Below are 22,342 nucleotides of genomic sequence, written 5' to 3'. Positions count from 1 at the left end.
CTCAAAATATTTTATGCCATTCATGTACACTCATTTTCCTTAATCTATAAATCTTTTAAACTAAATGTGTATAAAAGTTAGAAGCGTATTACTTCTAAGCGAAATATCTTTGTGATAATTTAAATAGAATAATATCTAGTATATATAAATGATATTAGTATGTATGAGTATTTTTTGAGGTATTTAATATTCTTTTGTTTGTATGAAATAAATAAATTATTAATCTAGCCAAGCGATATCTTTCTAACCATAACTTTTTCAATTTCCGCATTAGGGAATATTTGTTGAAATACCGCACACACTCACACGCAAGCAAACTCTAACCCACACATCGTCCCACATACTAATACAAACATGTAAGCTTGTGTTTCAGAAGAAAATGAATCGAGCTGCAATTGCTGGCAACGTTCACTGGCTTTGTGGGTCAGAGGACCAAGGCAGAGCGCATAAATCAGCTGCCATATTTTCGTTGTTGGATGGGCAATTGGATTATGAGTAGCAAACCTGAAAGTGCGACGGAAACGGAATCGGACACGGAACCGGAAACGGCCGCCTTTTCGGGGCGAGGTCTTCATAAATGCTGGCAACCAAGCAACAAAGAGGCGACGATGTCTGCCAGCTGCAGCTGCAACCGAAGCTCCACGATGACGCACTTACTCGTAAAATATTCTCCTCGCATATCAGGCAATACCCGAAGGGCCAGACGCAGCCACTGCCCGTGATATATATACATACGCATATGCATACCCACTTGAAGCAATGGACGCGTATGGCTGTACCACCCAAATCGTGCCGTACATGAAGCTATTAAGCTGCTGAAACACCCCATAAATGCAATTTAGAGCTGCATTGCCACACTCGCAGCTAATCAATTGGCCAGCAGACTTTGTGTGCTTCACACACACTTTTAGCTTTCGATTAACCCATCAACAAAAATCTAATTAGACATTCCATTTGCAGACGGCTAATTGTGAAATAACGTGAGGGATATTGGACAAGGACATGGTATTACAATTGCATTGTTTGAGCGTGAAGTCATTGACTGAGCAACTTAGAAATATATCAATTTTGTATATTGTTATACTGAAAGTAGAAATATAGACTAGCAATTATTCTCAAGAGTGTATTGTTTTCCTCAGTTTAGCTTACTACTCACACACAATATACATCTATTCACTAATATATAAATAGGAAAGGCTAAAGTTAACATACATTCATATTTTGGAATTCTGCTCTCAATCTTACATATATATTTGAAAATAATCTATTAACAAGAAGAATGGAATGGTCTCAATTTCATCTTTCACATTTATCTAATTTAAATAAATACAACCAACGCACATATTGGGCAATTTTTTAAGAATAGATTCTATAGAATATTACGATCATGTACGTAAGCTTCATTGAAATTCGTTAGATATATCGCAAAATTGCATACAAAACGTTTTGCTAAATTGGCAAAAGACTATTTTATAACACATTTTAACACATTCAATTATGTGCATTATTTTTAAGTGTGTTTGAATTGTGGTGGTGTTGGTAAAATAGTAAGGCTGTCAAATATTTTGAAAACATCGTATCGATGATATTTTAAGTTTTGATAATTGATATTATCAATTGATAATTGATATTATCACGATACGTGACAATATCAATATAACAATATTTTTCGAATCTTTTTTTTCCAGAATAAATTTATAATCCGTCCCAAAAAAACAAGAATAATGAGAATAAATATTTTTATTCATATGATAAGACCGCTTAACTCCACTATGCGGTACTCAAAAGCTTCATAGTTCTTTTCTTTCATATGTGACGACATATCTGATGTTTTAGACACTTCTATTATTACTTTAAGACACAAATTACATTTGGATGTTCCATTTTTAAAGTCAGAATAATTCACTTGCACCATATTCAATTGTTGTACTTTTAGCTTTGTTTACTGATGACTTAAATATATCAAAAATATCTGAAAACTATTCAGAAATAATCGATATTTAGGCAAAAAAAATATTCCGATATAAATATATTTGTATACTACAAATATCGATATATTTGATCTATTTTCGACTACCCTATAAAATAGTGCCCAGGGAATGTGCATTCAATTGTTCCCTAAGGATCGATTGCTAAAACTATGTGTGAAAAACAAAAGTCGAAAGGAGAATTCAAACAATGTTTCCTACAAATATACAGTAGAGTCCGGTTAAAACGACTTCGCTTATAGCGCCTTCCGCTTAAGGCACAGTCGGATAATATAATCGGATTCTACTGTATATTTGAATAGGAAATTTGACAGTAATGTTATGACGTCGAGGTAATATTTGATAAATGTATGTATGATATGTATGCATATAATTAATTCATTTGGGTAACCCTCGTACTCGATGCCAACACTTGGTAAAAGTTACTTTCAAATGGTTTGCTGCTTTCTACATCATCTCTTACAAACTAATCCAAATTTTGTAAAGCATTGGGAATTTACTTTGGAATTGCAATAACGAAACTTAACTGTATTTATTATTGCAGAATATAACCTTGCACTTTCGTTGCTTTATTTAACTTTAATATTTTTTATTGAACATTCAGAAGCTACATTGGCACAACAATTTCACGAAATATATAGCTAAATTCAGTAATTACTTTAATACGAAAGTCAGAATCTTAAACTGTAGTCGCGCACAGTTGCAGTTGCACTGTTTTCTGTTTACGCCAAATGACGACAGCAGCACCAGCAGCAGCAGCTTTTTGGCGGCAACACAAACTGTTCTTGCGCACTAAGTGTCATTGCCGAAAGTTTAATTTCAAATTTGCAACGAATAATTCACTCTTTTCTAGAAGCTGAATTGCACAAAGCTTGTAAAATTGAAGCTGTTCCTTATCAGTAAAAGTATTAGTAGCATTAATATAAACACCATGTGTGACTTCGAATTTTTAATAAGAGAAACGCACGAATTGAACGAATTCGCGTTTAAAGCAGTTTAATATATGATTCCCTAAACTGAATATCACAATTATCCTTACACATTAATCGAAATCAGTCGATATTTGAATATTCCGATTAAGATTTACATCCCTGGCTGCAATATTTGCCAAGGCGTCATTTTGATTCTTATTGTGAATCTTGTATTAAACATGCAACCGGTTAAAAGTTTTCTTATACAATTTTTACTCACCCGTTTGTATTTTCATGCATTAAAAACAACATAGCTAATGCAATATCGACGCACTTGTAGTCAATTGTAGCAACCCATACACACAAATGCATGTACACAAAAAATGCGACAGAGAGAGAAAGAGAGCGTGTAAAGAATGGGGGGAAAACAAAATGAGTAAAATGCCGGAGCTGTAGCGCTGCCACACTAAATAGTGCCGGTTTAAAGCACTCAATAATTTAAATTTACATCATATATATTCATGGTATATTCAACAATTAAAATAAACCAATTCGAAGAATTTGTAAAAATGACTTCTCTATAATTGACTATTAGTTTTAGGAGATTTTATTTTTATAAACTGCTTTATCCGCCTATCTGGCAACTCTTCTTGAACAATGTGCGTGCAAGCGAGATGACCATCGTATCGACGCGCAAAGCACTTATCAAAATAATGAGCAGAAAAAAGTGTTGGTTTGTTCGTTCCTTCCCACCGAATTCGCTATTTGAAACGCGACGACGAGAAGACGACGACGGCGACGACAGCGCAACTTGTAGCAGTGAAAATATTTATACAAATAATTTACTGTGTAAAAATCGAAATACTTAATTATTAATTGAAGTGAAAATGTAAATGCAGTGTTTGCCAATGAAATGAAATTCATTTAAAATGTATTTCAACGCAATAACTCGCCGTGAAAATTTCGTCGTACAGGCAAAAAAGAGCCGATTTTTAGTGAAAGAAGAAGAAGCAGTAGTAGCAGCAGCAGCAGCAGCAGCAGCAGTGAAGGCAGTAAAAGCAATCGTCGACAACGACGACGAATACATGGACAAAGCGCAGTGCGAATGAAAATTGTGTAAAGAGAAACTTGCAAAATTTACAGCAACAACAATAGGCAAGGCGAAAAGTGTGTTTAGAAAAGAAATTAAAAACACACACATATACACACAAACACAAATACTAATACAATTGCAAGTACAATCGCAATTTTGAGAATTGGTGCAAAACGTCGACAAGCGCGCGGTTTAATAATAAACAGTTATATGTATGTATGTTGTGCAAAAACATATGAGAGGACGAAGAATACGAAAAATCAATGAAATTGTAATAAAATTCCGTATTTTGTTCTCTTCATCCTCCATTTCTGTCTCTACCATGCGCCCGCTTGCTCTTTCTTGTTTTTATGATTAAATTTGCAAATAGCAGCGAGCACTACAACAAAAACATTTTGACAACCAACAAAAAAAAAAAAAAAGCAGCTCATCTATATAATACGATATACACATAGTTTTATTATACAAGGTGCGTATGCAGCAGTAACAACAACCAAATTTAGTACAGTGTAAATAAATTATAGTGTTTCTGCGTATGTGTGTGTATAGTTCAATGTAGAACGTGTGAGAAGAAATCCCGCGTACAAAAAATGATGACGTCTTCAAACTAAGATATTGTTGTTTCTGTTGTTGTTGTTGATTTTGTCTAGCGAACAGCAGCAACAATGGTATCGAATAGTATCGCAACGTATGTAGTGTACTACATACACAGGCACACACAACTAAATACATACATACCTTACTACAGTATACCGGTATTTTGTAGCCCCCTGGTAGAAGAAGCCCAGCACGCTGTGATGCTGTTGTTGATTAACAACAACAACAACAACAACAACGAGAGCAATAACGACATCGAGATTGGGCTAGAAGAAACCCAGAAAGTGGCAAAGGCAAAACAAAAATTGATGCTGCCAACCGAACCGTGATGTAGTCGAATTTGAATAGGCACCAAAGAGTTGACAGTGCAACAACACAAGTCAAGAAAGTATCTTTTACCTGTGCAGTGCGTCAATTAGCAATGCTGTCCGAAAAGAAATCATGTACAGTGAGATTTCAGATTTGAAAAGAAAACTTTTTCATGGGTTTAATTAAATTCATTTCATTTCCTAAATAATGCAATAATTAGATATTCTAATTAATGTGTTTGCCTTGTATTTCTATTGTTATACCCTGAACCCATTTTCAATGGGAAATCAGGGTATAATGGTTTTGTTGAAATGTATGTAACAGGCAGAAGGAGGCGTGGCAGACCCCACAAAATACATATATTCTTGATCAGGGCGACGAGCTGAGTTGATTTGGCCCTGTCCGTCTGTCTGTCCGTCTGTCCGTCTGTCCGTCCGTCCGTCTGTCCGTCTGTCCGTCTGTCCGTCTGTCCGTATGTATGAACGCGTCGATTTCAGAAGATATAAGAGCTAGAGACTTCAAATTTTTTTTAAAATATCCGTAATTACAGCGCGCATATCAAGTTTATCATTAAAAATCGATAACTCATCCCGATCTTTTTTTATCGATAAAAAACCTTATCGAAAACCAGTTATAAAATTATATCTTCTACACCTTTATTGCTAGAGTCTCCAAATTTTTAATGTATGCTTATATGCAATTTATACAATTTCGGTTTTTGTTAAAATTTACCCCCCACCCTTAAATTCACCCCCTCACCCTCACTTTTGTAAAAAGCGCATTTCAAATACTAGAGACTTGTGCTTTGGCAATTACATGCATATCCAAGTTATAATCATAAACTGAAAGTTTCATGCAGATCGTACGTCCATAAAAAAAGTTATTAAGCAATTAAGTTCTCATAGTAAGCGCTCACTGCAGCCCATGCGTGTATATGCTTGTGTGTGTATATGTATGTAATTGTTTGTGTATGTATGTGTGTGTGTATGTGTGTATGTATGTGTGTGCGTGTTTCTTGTGTAAGCTGAAAGTCGCGAAAAATTATTGAAATAGCTATTACTCCAAGGGTTCAGGGGATCTCGTAGTCGAGTAGTCTCGACTAGAGCTTTCTTACTTGTTATAATATAAGAAGGTGTTATTTAATGTAACTTTTTTTTATAGCAATCTGATCAATTGAACGTTGTAGATATTTAAAAGTTAATTCATGTTATCTTAAAATGCAGTATAATATATGTATGTGCATATACAATTTTTGAAAATGTTCAGTTTTCCCCAATCATTTGTTGCATTAAAAAAATGCGTACACCACACAGAATATATAAAATATATGTATTAATGTATTCTGTTGTAGAATCTGATCTATATATAATTTGATTTGTATTTATTTATATTTATAGATAAAGATATATACATTTAAATTGGAATAGAAATTGTTTTATATTAATATGTGACATACCCATATATTACATGAGTATGATGATTTATTACAATAGATAGAAAGCTACAATTCTAGAGAACTGAAAATTCTTAAAATTGAATGGGCTAAGGTAAAAAAGAGTACAAATCTGATGTTAATACATCAATAATTTAAATAACTTTCCCATATATTTTAATACAGTCACAATAAATTATTGGGCAGGTGTTAGACAAATCTCTTCATTCGAAATTACATTCAATTCATAGATATAAGCTCTTAGCTATCAAATCGCTGCTTTGACGAATTGTTATATATCTATGTTGACTGTCCTACCCAGTTGTAAAATCGCAACACACCTGTCCCCGTGCCCCCGTTTCTGAGGGTCTTATCAACACGCTCGCTTTTTGTGTCAGTGTGCGACCACTGTACCGAACAGAACAGTGTGCACGAAATTTGATTTGAATATAAGCATTTGACAGTCAGCGCGCGGCAACAGAAGCAGATTACGCTGCCCAGCTAGCTGTTCTGTTCCTTGCCTTTTTCAACCTACAAAACCGAGCATCACTCACTCACTCACCTGGTGAGCAAATAGAGGGGAACACACATGAGTGAACGACGCATTGAAAGTCTGTACAATAAGTTAGTGCACAGCAAGACCAGCAATCTAAAAAGTCACGAACTTCATAAATGCTTAGATGGAATACATTAGTTGAGTTTATATCAATACTTAACAATATTTAAATTAATTGAGAAATAGAAACACCAGAAATTGCACTGTTAACAGTTGGCACGTGTAACACACTTTTTAGCTAACACTGTAGCACTTGTGCCGTTTTGTCGACAATGCGCGCGCTCCCTCGCTCTCACACGCGCGCTCAAGCCGCAGCCATACTCTCACTCACACATACAGATTTTGCAAACACCATACACACATACACGCACACTCGCTCATTTGGCTCTCTTTGCTTATATATTTTTTTTCTGCTTTCAGTGGTTGTGCAAGAAGAAGCAGCAACAATCAGGCAAAATACCTGAAAAAATAAAGAAAACATAAACGGTAAAACGAAGAAGTGTCGACAGCAAGCAGAGGCAGCAATTCAAGGTAGCGCGCTAAAAGTTTATTGTAAAAACCAAAGTAGAAGGCACAAAGTGATTTTTAAATTTCTGCTGCTTTCGAACAAACGTTAAAAACAATAAAATATAAAGAAAAATAAAAAATGGTGGAAGCAATAGAGCGGCAGAGAACGGCTGCGTGAGCAGCGCGAGATCTGAGCGCCAATTTAAAATAACAACAACAACAACAACACACTATAGGAACAGAAACAGCAACAAAACGGCATAAGCAAAATAAGAAGAGCATAGAATAGCAACGAAAGCAACCGAAACGAGCGCGCAACAGCCGTTGGAAGCAGCAGAGGAGCCTCTCACAAAAAAGTAACGCTAAGTAAAACAAAATTTAATTAAAGTGGAAGTGGAAGTGGAAGTTGGAGCGCAATAGCGAACGACGACAACATTGATAGAAGTAGAACAAACTCGGAAGAGAGTTAGTTTACATCACAACAAAAACCACAACAGCAACAAAAGTTCAAGAACAACAACAACAAAACAAAATAACAGAATGTACGGTAAATCGAAGACATCCGCCGTGCCGTCTGATGCGCAGGCCAGAGAGAAATTGGCGCTCTATGTGTACGAATATCTGCTGCACGTGGGCGCCCAAAAGGCGGCACAGACATTTCTGTCCGAGATCCGATGGGAGAAGAACATAACACTGGGTGAACCACCGGGATTTTTGCACACCTGGTGGTGTGTTTTCTGGGATCTGTACTGTGCGGCGCCGGAGCGCCGCGATCAATGCGATCACAGCTCGGAGGCGAAAGCCTTCCATGACTATGGCTTTGTTAGCTCCGGCTATGGTGTGAATGGCATCGGTCCTGGTGGACCTCACAATGCCGGTGGCCCAGCACCCAGTCCACTCGGCCAGATGCCGCCGGGTGGAGATGGCGGACCAATGGGACCCGGCGGACCGATGGGTCCCAACTTTTTCCCCAACACGACAATGCGGCCGTCGCCGCCAACGCATGCCTCAAGTCCACAGCCGCCGCCTTCGCAGATGATGCCAGGTCAGCCTCCATTTATGGGTGGACCGCGGTATCCAGGCGGACCACGACCGGGCGTGCGTATGCAGGGCATGGGCAATGAATTCAACGGCCCACCCGGACAGCCCATGATGCCTAATAGCATGGATCCCACGCGGCCGGGACCGGGAGGCGGCATGGGTCCAATGAATCCGCGTATGAATCCGCCACGTGGCCCCGGCATGGGACCCATGGGATACGGTGGACCGGGCGGTATGCGAGGCCCGGCGCCAGGTGGACCCGGCGGCATGCCGCCAATGGGAATGGGCGGCGGCGGCGGACGACCGCCTCAATGGCAGCCCAATGCGTCAGCACCCATGAATGCATACTCTTCATCGTCGCCGGGCAATTACGGACCCGGACCCGGCTCGAACGGCCCGCCTGGTCCCGGCACGCCCATCATGCCCTCGCCGCAAGATAACACGCAAGGCGGCCCAGTCGGCGGACCTGGCGATAGCATGTACTCATTAATGAAACCAGAATTCCCTATGGGCGGAGGTCCTGATGGTGGCGGCGGCGGCGGAGGACCAGGTGGCATGGGACCCATGGGTGGCGGTCCCAACTCCATGGGCCCCGTACTTAATGGCGGCGGCGGCGGACCTGACGGCACCGGCCTGGACGGCATGAAGAACTCTCCAGCCAATGGGGGTCCGGGTACGCCGCGCGAAGACTCCGGAAGCGGCATGGGCGATTATAACTTGGGCGGCTTTGGCGGACCGGGCGAAAACGATCAAACCGAATCGGCGGCCATTCTAAAGATCAAAGAGAGCATGCACGAGGAGGCCAAGCGATTCGAGAAAGACACAGATCATCCGGACTACTTTATGCCATAACAACATCATCACCAGCACCATCACCAACAGCAGCAGCAGCAGCATCAGCAACATCTCAATAATGTGGCAGCTGCAGTGGCAGCTGTCGTTGCTGCAGCCGCATCAAACAGCAACGGAGGAACTGGAGGAGGCGCAGCAAGCAGCTCAACGGCTGCGTCCATAGCGGCTGCGGCGCTTGGTGCAGCTGCCTCCAATTTGCTAAGCGGCGCCAGCAGCAACAGCAGTACCCACAGCAACAACAACAACAACCAATCTGGCAACCCGACTGTGCCCAGTGGCGCTCATTTTGCAAAAGAACTCAATTTCTAAACACACGGTAGTGAAAATCCTTGGTACATAAGCATAAAGTAAAGTAAATTAAAATAATTATTATATGTAATAGTTTAGAAAAAGAAAAAACGAACGAAAAAAATTCAGAAAAAAAAAACGAAAAGGCAAATTTGTAAAATTGTAAACCGAACAGCTAATAATAAGCAAATTAAAACAAAAAGAACAATTTAAAAATACCATATTCCAACTCACATTCAAATTTAAATGCTAGTTGAACCGGTTCGAAACGGTAAACAAATGCGTCCAGCTGGCAACGTCAGTTGATAACAGCTGGGCCTGGTGAGAGCCAGAGGTAGGCAAGAAATTAAAGTACGGAAATCCACAGAAACAACAGCAGCAAAAAGCAAATATACTTAAAATGTAATGTTAAATGCAAGAACTACAATGTATTTAGCAAGTCTTCAGATTAGTTTAGTTGCAACAAGTCAAAACTGTAGCCCCACATATACAATCACACTCAAACTCACACACACGATCTGTCTACTAATTTTTAGCGATTTAACAATTTTACTTGCGCTTTGCAATATTAACAAAAGTAAATAATAATAATAAAAAAAAAAAAAAAAAATATTCAAATAAAAAAGAAATTATGAAATATTAACAGCTACACCATCAATGTACATTTTCTGTTTGTGTGATTTTCTTAATATACTTATATATACATACATATATATGTATATGTATATACATACATTCATAAACTAAGTATATAAATATTTAATAATATTGTATTGTAGAAATTGAGATGGCAAACAAGATTTTTGTTAAACGCGTCTTAAAGCCGCATCATAAAAAAAAAAAAAAAAAAAAAAAAACGAAAAATAGAAAATGCTTCAAATTTGAAGTAGCAAAAAAAAAAAATATATATATATATAAATATTTATAATATACTAAGGAGCATAGTTAGCATTATTAGATATGATATGCAGAGCCTTCAACACACATAAACACAAATTTGTATGTATGTATCTATGTGTGTGTGTGCTTTTCTCACAATGCACGATTTTATTTGTTCTGTGTTTTGTTCTCTGTATTTTGTAAATTGTAAAGTTCATACTTTGTCGTCGTCGTCGTCGCTAATTTTAATTTCCATTTCCATTTCCTTTTGGTTTCCAATTTGTTTTAAGTTTCCCCATAAGCCCCTTTAACCATGCCAAACTTCAGTCTGTAATTTAAATTATGTCATTTTATTGTATATTATTAAGTTCCTTTAACTGCCAATTCTGGCGAATCGAGCAATATTTCTTATATTTTCGGTTACTTTTTCGATTTGTTTCGATTTCTAAAAAAGGCAAAATAAAAACAAAAAATTCAACGATGTCGACATTGTGGCATTAAGGCAGCGAAAAAGAAATATATATATATATATATATATATATATATATATATATATATATATATACATAATATATATAATAATTAATTGATTAAAATTACTTAAAGGCAGCAGGCAACATAAATGTAGCGACCCTATCGTATAAATAAAAAGTTTACTTGCAAAATATCATATACAAGAATTAAAGCTGTACAAAAGTTAGTTAATGTTGGCTGCATAAAGTATTTATATATATATAAATATGTCATACACATTTATAAGCAGAAGCATATGGAAAACCCAAGAAAAGTGTAGAATTTAGAGTTAAACCCTAGTTCATAAGCGTAAAATATTAAACTAAACTAAAAAGAAAGTAACAAAAACAAATCAAAATGAAATTCTTTGCATTAGAAACACAAATCCCAAAATCAATTTCATAAATAATATTATAAAACAGGAGTTCGGCAAATTCTATTTTAAATATTGTATGTATATGTTTAATGTGTCGGAATTTGAAATATATATATATATATATATATATATATATATATATTGAGCATGAATTATATATATGGATAATATTGAATTATCATTGAATTGATGGAACAGCAACACTTAAATAGCATCTAAGTTAAATTTATTAAACGCTTTAATTTTAAGCGTTTCAATATGCTGGGTCTATATGAATATATAATTAGTAAACAAAACAGCAACAAATATATATATATTATAAAATAGCAACAAGGCAAGAGCTGCAAAAATCCCAGACAAAAAACTCGATTGCATATAACAGAAAAATAATGTTTAAATAAGTATTTTAGTGTTAATTATACAATTTACAAGTACACAACACGAAAAGAAAAATAAAAAAACAAGAAACAACAATATAATATAAAATGAAATAAAGTTTTAAAACAATATTTGTAAAAAGTAAAGATGAGTGTTTATTTTTCATTCAAATAATTTAAATTTACACCGACTATAACATCTGACTTGACTAACAATTCTATTATTTATCCAACTATAATAATATGAGAGCCTATTTGGTGATTTCATATATAGTTTTAGCCACGTATAGAAGACAAAATCTTAATTTTTAATTTAATTTAATTTAATTTCCCCTTATCGTTATACCTTGAACTCATTTTTAATAGGAAATCAGGGTATAATGCTTTTGTTAAAAGGATAAAACAGGCAGAAGAAAGTGTGGCAGACCCGACGAGATGAGTCGATTTAGTCCTGTCCGTCTGGCCGTCCGTCCGCAAATATGAACGCATCGGTCTTAGATGATATAAGAGCTAAAGACTTGAAATTTTTTCCTAGGTCCGTGTATATCCCACGCATATCGAGCTTTTCTCTCAGACATTTTGTTATAAATTAGTTATTTAATTATATTTCCTACACCTTTGGAGCTAGATTTTTAAAATTTTTACATAATAAGTCATACATATGCATATGTATTTTATAGAATTTTGATTTTTGTTGCAGTTTACCCCTACATCCACCCCCTCAACCTGCAATTTGTAAAAGGCGTATTTCAATTACTTACGATCATGCGTGCATGCCTATGTGTGTGTGTTTTTTTTTTTGTAAGCAGAAAGATGCGAAGAATTATTGAAATACCCATTCTTCGAAGGGTTCATCGGATTTCGTAGTCGAGCTTTCTTACTTGTTACCACTTTTTATACCCTGAACACATTTTATTTTTCTATTTTTCTATTCTTGATCAGGGTGACGAGCTGAGTCGATTTAGCTCTGTCCGTCGGTCCGTATGTCTGAACGCGTCGATCTCAGAAGATATGTATAAGAGTTAAAGACTTAAAATTTTTTCCTAGGTCCGTGTATAGCATGCGCTTATCGAGTTTTGCTTTAAATATCGATAACTTGCATTTTATTTTGTTATCGATTAAAAACATCGAAAACCAGTAATAAATTTATATCTGCTACATATTTAATGCTAGAGTCTCCAAATTTGTTATGTGTACTTATATGCATTTTATACAATTTCGGTTTTTGTCAAAATTTACCCCACCTCTAATTCACCCCCTCACCATCACTTTCAAATACTAGGGACTTGTGCTCTGGCAAATACATGCAAATCTATGTTATATTCATAATCTGAAAGTTTCATGAAGATAGCCATCCAGAAGAATAAGTAATAAGTTATTAAGCAATTATGTTCCTATAGTAAGCCAACACTGCAATCAATGCGTGTTTATGCGTGCGTACGTTTGTCTGGGTGTGTGCGTGTATGTGTGCATATGCGAATAATTATTGAAATATCAGTTGCTCAAAGGGTTCAGGGGATCTCGTAGTCGAACAAACTCGACTAGAGATTTCTCACTTGTATAAAGTAGATATTTGTGTTGGATATACATATATTCTATACTATTGCCCCTATATCCTTAAGAAAGTTTTATGCATTGACATCGAAGCTATCTATGAAAATTGAAGTTAATGCAATAATATTTTTCAGTCTAAGCGCAGTCGCTATGTATATTTTAGGTATTTTTATTTTCAATTGGTGAATTATTTTAAAAATCTCAATGTTATAAATATAATTTTAAAATGTATAATCTACATAAATCAAATTCTTTTAAATATACGGAAAATCTCTCTCTTAGAAAATTCTGATTGCATAAAATCATTTTAAATAAGATCATTAAATAATAATAATAATAATACAAAAAATAAGATGGGCTATTTATCATCTGTATAAAGTTTTATTTTAATATTTCAATTGATATATATATATTTTTTATTTAAAGAAATAAAAAATTCAAGATATTTAAAGATAGTTTCTTTAACATTTAAAAACTTACATTTATAATGCTTTGAGATTTAATAAAATACAATTTTAATTCCTGAGTAAACCAAATGTTTATAACTAAAAAAATAAAAAATTATTATTATTATTATTATTATGGTTTTTTTTTTGCTTTTCCAATATGGATTAATATTTATTCATATTTATATACATTTTATTCAGTCTGATTATTTAGAGGATACAAACAATTAAATTGTGTTTTAATTTTACTTATTCTTTATATTTTAGACTTTATACATTTTACACTTTTTAGCCATCCATTTAATTTGATATTATTTCATAATTCAATTATTTGATATATAAAATATGTTTCAGTATTGGAATATTACTAACACGTACATATGTGCGTACCTTAATCCCTACAGTGCACTATGGGGAAAAATCCAAATTATCGGGTATTAATTAATAACTTGAAAACTAAGCCAGATTTTTTGATCCGGTTTTTGTATTATTAATATGTATACCATCAGAAATATATTTTAGAAAAATGGGCGTGTCACCGCCCACCTAAAAAAAATTAATTAAAATTTTGTATTAACAAAAATTTTTTTTAAAGAATTTTGCTTGTTTATACTTTAAAATAATAATTTTAATTGAATACAGTCGAACTTTCATAAAATCGAAATTAGTTTTCTTCAGTTTCGAGTTCCAGATCAGCCAGAAATATTGATCCGCTGAAAAAATTCGGGTTGTTCAACTGATTTAATTGTGCCTTCAACTTTACATAATACAAGACGTACAACTTCATTAGACAGCGACCTATATACTTTCAAACTCGTTTCTTAAGATTTGCTGAAGAAATAATCTGATCAGATGTATCCATTGCTCTATCAACCATCAGCGAAATTATGGATTCTGCTATCCTTCTATGCGTGATGAAATTATAGACCTGGTTGTGCAAATTAAAAGCTGCCTTGCCAAAAATGCCTACAGGATGAACAGTATTTTCCATAATTTGCCTCAAATGAACAATTATTTTATAAACATTTGCTGTCATAGGCAGTCATTCATAGTTCTCAGCTAGTTTTTGTTCCTGCTGCATTTCTTCCATTTGGCATTTATATTTTGGCAAAAAAGCGGCTTTTGCTTTTTTAATATCATTAATAAGTTGAATCAATATTAGTCTTATTTAGTTTCGCCTTAAAAAAATCTAAATTACTATTTCTTGGTTATAGTTGCCTTTTTCATTGAGCCAAATATCACACAGGTCAGCTCATAGTCACCTGCTTAAAATTGATTTGCGCCGGTTGTGCGCAAAAGTGCACATTGAGACAAAGGCACTAAGATCCCAATTGATCACTCTATAACATGCAATTGGAATTATATTTATGCGCCCTTGTGGCTGTTTTATATGTCTTTGCAAAGTTTAATTTTATTTACAAGAAATTAAATTTGACAACATTTGCTAATTATACAATAAATGATTAAAATAAGTTCAAACATCAATTGGTTTTTAAGCCAACGCATAGTAGAAGCCCTAAAAATTCATATCCTTTCAAAATTTCTCAAAAATAATGTCTGGTCATTGAAAAACGATGATTTGAAAATCGGCTACCACAAATTGTAGGCTGAAGGCAAATGCTTTTCGAAGATAACAGCTGACTTTAACAGCTGTTAGGCTTAACAGTGGACTGTTATTCAACATTTTGGGTACAGTACCTTAAAGTTTGGAGTTTTATTAAGATGTTAACATAAAAAAATTATAAATTTTCATACTTCGCAAAAATGACTAAATACCCGAAAAACGGCAAAATTCCCCATAGTGCAGTGTCACTTAAAGAAAATGTGGAACAGATTAAGCGGCAGGGATTGGTAATATCTCATCAGTATGATCTCTTAATTGTTGCGCTGTTTGGATTCATAATATTGTATAGAAAGCGCGTTAAATTTATATGGGGGAGACGAAATTATCGTGGACACGCACAAGCCGATTAGGTATTTACATATATGTATATGGAGTAGAGTTGCGTCGCAATGTTCAGAACTAGTTAAATTTAATGGTTCGTTGCAATTAATAATATTTTAATGATTGACTCAGGCAAAACGGAGCTATGGATGTTCTCAGTCGCTAATGAACGATAGATAATCCATTTACTGCTAATCATTCAGTTATGCAGAACTTGTTATGTTGTAATTGTACATATAACATTTTTAATTGCCTATCTACTAGCAAACAGTGAGTGATATATGAGCCACGTAATACCGTTAGTCCTCACTGCTTCCCCATGAAATCTTGAACTGGTTCATAGCTCAGTCGCCAGCTCTGGTGTGAACATTTTAATTTGAGTGTGAGTCGATCGCCGTGGCAACCGAGCGAGTGCTAGCTGGCCCACACAAATCTGCTAGGGAGTTAATTGCGTTGGTTAACCACTGTCCTTGCAGACTTGGTGCTGATAATGTCGGCTGCGTGCCAGTAAAATCAATAAATATGCATTGTTATATCGAGTAGGCATACAATTGAGCGCATATCGTCTGCTAGCCATTGGGACGAAGTCAATGCGCCAAAGTGGCGTCCTGTTTTTACAGTTGCCTGGGATGTGCCCGCAACGTGGCTGCCGCTGCCGCTCCAGACGTCCACTCAGATGCCCAGTCCACGACAGCGCTGCCCAATTGCCTAACCTATCGACAAGTGACAGGCGCCGGCTTCATTGCCGGCTCAGCGCCAGCCAGACGTGTCCCGGTGCTCTTCTCCACGAACCGTGGCTTGTACTTGCGTGTGGCAAGGCCGGCATCGATGTTGGGCCCAGTTCCCACTGCGACTAGTCAGCAATACGACATTAGCTTTTGCGATCTCGAGCGATGGGTGAGTTGATGTTCCTTTAGACGAATTACAGATCTGATACATTCATTTTACAGAGCACAAATCGCGCCAATGTTATTAGCCTAGAGGACACATTTAGCATGCTGCAGCCGCAGTCGCAGCCGCAGCCACAGCTGCAGCTGCAGCAGCAACAGCAGCAGACGCAACCACTCAACAGCTTTGCGGTTTATAACATACAGCGCTGAGCTGTGTTCTTTAATCGAGAGTAGCCTGGACTACTTGTACATACTGTAGCTTACTTAAATAACTTCTTTAGTAATTATAAATAATATATAAGATAACTAATATCTGCGCCTTTTCATGTGGTGTTGCTGGTCAGCGATGCCATCAGGAATTCCATTTTATTCAGAAAACTCTTTCCTTCGATTTTATCAAAACGCACCTGTAATGGGACGCTGTTAGTACATTCATAAATTCAGTAAATCACTCACTTACTTCTTTGAAATTGCCACCCAGATTCTCCCAGAACTTCTCCGGCACCAGGGGACTGGGAAAGAAGTCTTGGCGGGGACTGCGCGCTATGTAGACCTTGACATCGATTTGCGGATCGCAGCGTATCTGAACGGCAATCATGCGATCGCTGTTGGGCGAGCCCAGCAAACAAGAACTCGCATTGCCAAGCGGTTCCACTTTGCCAATGCCCAAGTGATTGCTATTTGAGAGCACTGTCCAGGCCATGTAGCGGGCCAAGCTCACCAGGCAGCTGATCTGATGGGAATTGATCTGGCAGAGTATGAGATCTCGCAGCTCTTGTGGCTCATACGACAGTTTCATGACGCGCCCATCGCGGCAGATGCACTTCAGCGATCGCTCCTTCACGTGTATGACCAGCGAAGTGCGGCCGATAGCATCGTAGCCATGTGTTACAATGTTGATCTTGACGCAGGACATTGTCGGGCTGTTCATAGCATTCCAATGCGACACGATTTGCGGATCCTTCACGTCGCGCGCCAGCGTATCCAGCACATATTGAGTGCGCTTGCGCATGAAGATGTGCTGCGCCTGTGCAATAATTTGCTCTAATATTGTCTGCGTCTTGGTCATTTCCAATAGTGATTCCCGATCCGCTGCTGTTGGCCCCGCAATCATACGCTTCTTGCTGGGTCCCAACGGTGCGCTGGCCGGATGTGGAAATGGATGATGCGAGTTCTTAAAGTGCACCTCCCGCAAGAGCTGATGCAGCGAGTGCTCCAACACATGATCGTGATCGTTAATTGGCGCCGGCTGGTTCGAGTCGAAGCTAGTCGAGTGGCATAGTGAGATGATTAATTGGATATTGGGCAGCAATGTAGCTCGAATCTGATTGCCAATGACTACATGGGGTATGGGCGCCTGCAGCTGAATGGCCTCGCGCGCCAGCTGGGCAAACAGTTCCTTGCAAAACAGCACATTCTGTGCAAACTCCAGTGTTTTTTGCCAAACTCCCACCTGGGCAGTTATATTGGGTCCATGGCCCATTAGGTTTACCTGGGATATATGTACGGGGTAAGTATTAAATTGGACAAAAGTAAGTACTACCTACCTGTGCCGTGCAAAGATCTTCCTGATCCTTTTGTGTGATGACCTTAATGTATGCCACGCCTTGCAGCTCGGCAGGCACAATTACGCGCAACGCCGAGCTTGCCTTGAGCTGCATTCCATTGTTGGTGGTGGTACTGCTTGTGCCGGAGGAAGAATTTGTATTGCTACCGGCACCCTCGTCGTCCAGAACTTCCTCCGCTTTGGTCACTTCAAAAGTACCGCTCATGCCGAATTTGGAGCCCGCTGTGCGATAGCTTAGATCGCCAATGATCGCACCATTGGAGACCTTCTTCAAGCGCCAGTTTTGTCGCAGACGCAGTAGCTCAATGTGAAAGTCGGATACGTTCCGACTACGCTGCTCACTGTGGGCATTGCGTAGCCGCTCGGCCCCGCTCAACAGCACCTGAGCAGCCTGCGAAAGGGCCTTTTTTCGACTGTACACTTGCACAATGGGCTTTGTATCATCACCATTCTCCAGCAGTGGATCCAGTACTAGGTAACGCTTATCCTTGGCAATTGATATTACATCGGATAGCACACAGATTTCAGTATACGCATCCTTCAGCTTATTGCGCACTGAATCCCAGGGCCAAAGGCTTTCCTGAAATTGATTGGCATCCTTATCATCGTCTGTTGCTGCAGCAGCTGACTTCTCCTCTTTCTTTAGATCATCCAACGACGTTTTGCTGAAGTCTATGCGTGCCGCGCACTTTGCAAGACTCTCTGAAAGCGTCGGCGGCCTATGAAGCAACTTGTTGAGAAAAAAATATATGCGATTTTGTTTCTTTCAGTAGCTCACGCTTGGTACATCTCAACGCCATCGTAAGTGATCTCACGTATTTGGTTCTCGCACGTCGTCTCTACGGATATATTAACCGAGTTGGACATGTTTTCATCCGCTAAATCTTCAAGAGCCGGGCATTTGCACAAAAAAGAAACACAAATAGCAAAGAGTCAGGGCTGCTCTGATGGCGATAGTCAAGAAACCTATCGATATTTGACGGCATATTCTGTCGTTTCACAACACAGCAACATTACTTTCATATTTTAGTTGAATTTCAATATTATGGATCAAACGGAACAAATCCACTTCAGAAATATGCTGTATCTTAAAAACAAAGCCAAATCGTTAGACGTGGCCAATTACACCGTGATCATACCCAGCATCTGTGTGGGCAACGCAGCCCAATTAGCCTGCGACCTGTTGATCGCATCGAAAAAGTTAAAGCGCATAGGAAACCTGTCTCATTCAGCTTTGATTCCGGTCTATGGGCCATCCGCATACCAGCATGAACCAAATGAGCTGGTGTCATCCTGTGAGCTGTATGAATCTGCCGAAGATAAGCTACTGGTCATACAATTTCGCACACCGCTCATTGCGCGACACACAAAAAATTTCCAAACCAATTTAGTGGAAATGCTTCAAGCAGCGCGTCGGGTTGTGATATTGAGCGGAAGCTTTGGCTTCGAGCGACGCTTTATTGATGAGTCGCCGTGGGCCTACCGTGCCAGTGACAACTTTAAGGCCGCCCACACCGCACAGCTGGAGGGAAGCACATCGCTGGTGAAGTGGAAGGAACACACCGGCGAGCACGTCTTTGGCGGTGGCAATGGCCTGCAGTTATTCCGGGCATTTGAGGAGAAACAGGTGCCAGTCATGCTGCTCTTCCGCTATCTTCTGGAAGGCGACAACTCCACTGACGCGTCACTGATTGTTCGCGAACTGAATGAGCTTTGTGAGGACTTTCTGCAGCTGCGTGATGGCGGCGACGGCAGCTTTAAGCTAACTGTGCCCAAGTCCTGGAATTTATTGTTCGGAAACGAAGTAACTGAGCTACTATTTTAGTTATTAAATGTCATTTACTTGGACGTCTTAAATAATAAAATTTAATCTTTTGGTGTAGGATAGAAGAGATTGCTCGCACTGTGCTCCTTAAGGTACTCGCCGCCGTGCTCCTGGTAAAGTTGTCGAGTGATCAAAGTCTCACTGAATCTCTTGCCGTTCGCCTGGAGGCAGGCGCCCAACCAGGCGCCTAACATGGGCTCATTAGACTCATAGATGGCAAAGCTGGACTGAAAGGGACGCAGCTCGAGTAATTCCTTAGCCAATCGTTCCTTTAGTCCACGAAACTGGGCGCAGCTGCCCGTTAGGTAGACGTGATCAACCAGGCGCTGCTGCTCCTCGCTCGTGAAGAGCTTTAGCACAAACGCAATCAGCTCGGCGAGGCCAGCCTCCGTGCACCCAATCATGCTCGGCTGAAAGAGAATCTCTGGCACCCGGATAGCTTCAACTCCGAAATGGAGCTGATAGTTCTCGGCTGCAATCAGGGCCTGCATGGCCGCATTGTTGCTGCCATCGTCGAAGTTGGCGTCGTAATGCTGCAAGATCTTCTCGTACTCGAGCATCTGTTCATTCTCTGCATCCGAGTCGCTGTCGTCGTTGTAGCGATTGATTCGCTTGTACACATCCCAGTCGTTGTCATTCATGCCGAAGCCATCGTCCTCCTCATCCCCGCCGTTTGCCTTGCGCCGTTTCTCGCTGCGAGCCAGCGTCGAGATAATCCTCATGCGTTCCTGCGCAGCATGCGTGTGCCGCTTGGCCTGCTCCTGTCGCTGCTGCTGGCGTGCCTGCTTACGTTGCTGCAACTGATCTCGCTTTTCCCGCAGATCCGCCAGCCACTGCGCTTGCGGCACACCCTCTGGCGGCTTTGGCAGCTTGTCCAGCTTATCTTGCTGCTTACTTGGCTTCGGTTGGGCAGTGGCTCGCTCCTTGACACGTTTAATACGCGCTGTTATCGTGCCCAACAGCTTGTCCAGCTCCTCCAGATTGGCGATTTGCTGCTGCTGCAGTGCCCGTTCAAATTTCTGCAGTTTCTGTTGCTCGTAGAGCTGCCTTAGCTTGCGTAGCACCTGCAGGTAATCCTCATCCTCCTGCAGCTTCTCACGCTCCCGACGATTCTTAATGTCCAGCAGTCGCAGCGCTAGCTCGCGGCGCTTCTCCTGCTTCTGCTCTGCTGTGAGCAGTGCATTGGTCGCCGTGACTTGGTTGTAGGGCAATTGAATCTTCATAACGTGCGCCTCATAGTAATCTAATTGCGCCCACTTCATCAGCTCCTCTTTGTAGTCCTGCGCAATGTGGCAGTGCTCGTGGACGAGTTTCTCGATGCGACTCGAGATGGCATTCAGGTGCACTGGGTACTTCATTTGCATCAGCCGAAACAAATAATTATTTATGTGGAATCCGCCTACGTTAAGGCGACGAACGTGCTGCAGCTGCATCTTGCCTCCCAGCACGGGAATCACGTGCGTCGTGCTATATCCAAAGGATATAATAAGTGCATCCACAACTTTCTTATGTTGCTGTTGGTGGTGATGCCAGCTGTAGAGTGCATCGATGCCATATGAGACCGCCGGCACGCTGTAGCACTCGAAGAGCAGCTCGCTCATTTGGCGGCGACTCGGATTGGGATTGGCCAGCGCTTCGGTTAAGACAATGGGATAGTCGATGCTAGTCTCACCATCAAAGCCCATTTTGCTGAAGATGTAGTCAAGGATGTGCTCTTGATGATTCCAATTAGTGATCACATTGCGCTCGAATGGCGATTTGAGATGGGCTCGCACTGCTTCAATGTTGGTTATATCATTCCCAATTTGGATCTCGGCGTTTGCTTTCAGTTCGTCTACAGGGGTTGCCGGAGCTGCAGAGGAGTCAGGCATCTGGTTGCAATCCTTTTTGCGATCCTTTCGTGGCTTGGTCAGCACATTGCGAAATCGCAGATCAGGTTTCTTGCTATTGTTCCATCCTACCCGGCATTCATACGATCCGTTGTCGATAATCAACGAGCGCTTGGAGACGGCCATCTTAATTCATTCTCTTTATTAATATGCGATTTCTGTTTACAGCGACTTTGTTTACATTCCATGCGGACTGTAAGTGCTCTAAACAATATTGTCTTGACGTTTTATAGCACTGCAAAACCATGTGGCAACTCTGAAACAAAACCGTTGACATAAATCCCTAGTGGCCAAAAAGGGAATGAATGCGAGAGCTTTGAATAATCTTAAGCAAATATCTCTAACAATCTTTGCGAAGTCTTTAATTCTTTTAAAAATATATCCATTAAAATCTCTGAGAAACTAGGCCCATTGCAAATATTACATTGAGGATACTGCCACATTAGAATAAAAGTACTTTCACACTTTTGACAATTATATATCTAAGTTTTACATTTGGGAAAGTGG

General features: G+C 39.3%; 6 protein-coding genes across 10 annotated transcripts in view; 3 read left to right on the top strand and 3 right to left on the bottom strand.

Moving 5' to 3' along the window:
* The window catches only part of LOC108609144 (hexosaminidase D), a 38,566-nt gene extending 34,942 nt beyond the window's left edge, over window positions 1-3,624 (bottom strand). The window contains exon 1 of one of the 4 annotated variants that reach the window (XM_018000858.2): window positions 3,180-3,624. The gene's annotated coding sequence lies outside the window, so the exon portion shown is untranslated. Of the gene's footprint in view, window positions 1-2,488; window positions 3,155-3,179 lie in introns of those variants that run through there. The other 3 variants (XM_089462168.1, XM_089462167.1, XM_089462169.1) reach the window with 3 other exon arrangements.
* Window positions 3,625-3,654: 30 nt separating this feature from the next.
* On the top strand, window positions 3,655-11,866 carry Ssdp (Sequence-specific single-stranded DNA-binding protein). Its single transcript, XM_089462172.1, has 2 exons — window positions 3,655-4,461; window positions 7,307-11,866. The coding sequence occupies exon 2, from the start codon at window positions 7,934-7,936 to the stop codon at window positions 9,284-9,286; it is 1,353 nt and encodes a 450-aa protein (XP_089318298.1). The 5' UTR covers window positions 3,655-4,461; window positions 7,307-7,933; the 3' UTR covers window positions 9,287-11,866.
* Window positions 11,867-13,863: 1,997 nt separating this feature from the next.
* Window positions 13,864-17,803, top strand: LOC108609045 (uncharacterized). Of its 2 annotated transcripts, XM_089462510.1 has the most exons (3): window positions 13,864-16,046; window positions 16,141-16,561; window positions 16,615-17,803. In XM_089462510.1, the coding sequence occupies exons 2-3, from the start codon at window positions 16,493-16,495 to the stop codon at window positions 16,762-16,764; spliced, it is 219 nt and encodes a 72-aa protein (XP_089318636.1). In that variant the 5' UTR covers window positions 13,864-16,046; window positions 16,141-16,492; the 3' UTR covers window positions 16,765-17,803. The 2 variants fall into 2 exon arrangements, with proteins under 2 accessions (XP_089318636.1, XP_089318635.1); XM_089462509.1 differs by having other exon boundaries at window positions 13,864-16,561.
* On the bottom strand, window positions 16,738-19,084 carry MED17 (mediator complex subunit 17). Its single transcript, XM_018000725.2, has 4 exons — window positions 18,900-19,084; window positions 18,102-18,840; window positions 17,015-18,046; window positions 16,738-16,961 (listed from the first exon to the last, which is right to left on the bottom strand). Exons 1-4 carry the CDS (start codon window positions 18,986-18,988, stop codon window positions 16,878-16,880), a joined length of 1,944 nt encoding a protein of 647 aa, XP_017856214.1. The 5' UTR covers window positions 18,989-19,084; the 3' UTR covers window positions 16,738-16,877.
* A 9-nt stretch (window positions 19,085-19,093) lies between these two features.
* Window positions 19,094-20,011, top strand: LOC108609088 (proteasome assembly chaperone 2). The gene has a single exon (XM_018000778.2). It carries the CDS (start codon window positions 19,167-19,169, stop codon window positions 19,944-19,946), a length of 780 nt encoding a protein of 259 aa, XP_017856267.1. The 5' UTR covers window positions 19,094-19,166; the 3' UTR covers window positions 19,947-20,011.
* On the bottom strand, window positions 19,941-22,291 carry Arp5 (Actin-related protein 5). Its single transcript, XM_018000777.2, has one exon. It carries the CDS (start codon window positions 21,959-21,961, stop codon window positions 19,988-19,990), a length of 1,974 nt encoding a protein of 657 aa, XP_017856266.1. The 5' UTR covers window positions 21,962-22,291; the 3' UTR covers window positions 19,941-19,987.
* Between the last annotated feature and the right edge of the window lie 51 nt (window positions 22,292-22,342).

This window comes from Drosophila arizonae, chromosome 2, assembly GCF_054131065.1.
Source record: "Drosophila arizonae isolate 15081-1271.41 chromosome 2, UAZ_ARI_1.0, whole genome shotgun sequence".
Taxonomy (NCBI): Eukaryota; Metazoa; Arthropoda; class Insecta; order Diptera; family Drosophilidae; genus Drosophila; species Drosophila arizonae.
This window is presented reverse-complemented; position numbering and strand designations above follow the sequence as displayed.

What these genes read in the sequence shown, in the direction of transcription:
- LOC108609088 (XM_018000778.2), top strand. Translation starts at nt 19,167, where the DNA reads ATGGATCAAACGGAACAAATCCACTTCAGAAATATGCTGTATCTTAAA.
- Ssdp (XM_089462172.1), top strand. Translation starts at nt 7,934, where the DNA reads ATGTACGGTAAATCGAAGACATCCGCCGTGCCGTCTGATGCGCAGGCC.
- Arp5 (XM_018000777.2), bottom strand. Translation starts at nt 21,961, where the DNA reads ATGGCCGTCTCCAAGCGCTCGTTGATTATCGACAACGGATCGTATGAA.
- MED17 (XM_018000725.2), bottom strand. Translation starts at nt 18,988, where the DNA reads ATGTCCAACTCGGTTAATATATCCGTAGAGACGACGTGCGAGAACCAA. An exon ending in GGCGTTGAGATGTACCAAGC is followed by an intron (nt 18,841 to 18,899) that starts GTGAGCTACTGA and finishes GTTGCTTCATAG; the next exon opens with GCCGCCGACGCTTTCAGAGA. An exon ending in TGGGTGGCAATTTCAAAGAA is followed by an intron (nt 16,962 to 17,014) that starts GTAAGTGAGTGA and finishes GTCCCATTACAG; the next exon opens with GTGCGTTTTGATAAAATCGA.
- LOC108609045 (XM_089462510.1), top strand. Translation starts at nt 16,493, where the DNA reads ATGTTGGGCCCAGTTCCCACTGCGACTAGTCAGCAATACGACATTAGC. An exon ending in TTTGCGATCTCGAGCGATGG is followed by an intron (nt 16,562 to 16,614) that starts GTGAGTTGATGT and finishes TTCATTTTACAG; the next exon opens with AGCACAAATCGCGCCAATGT.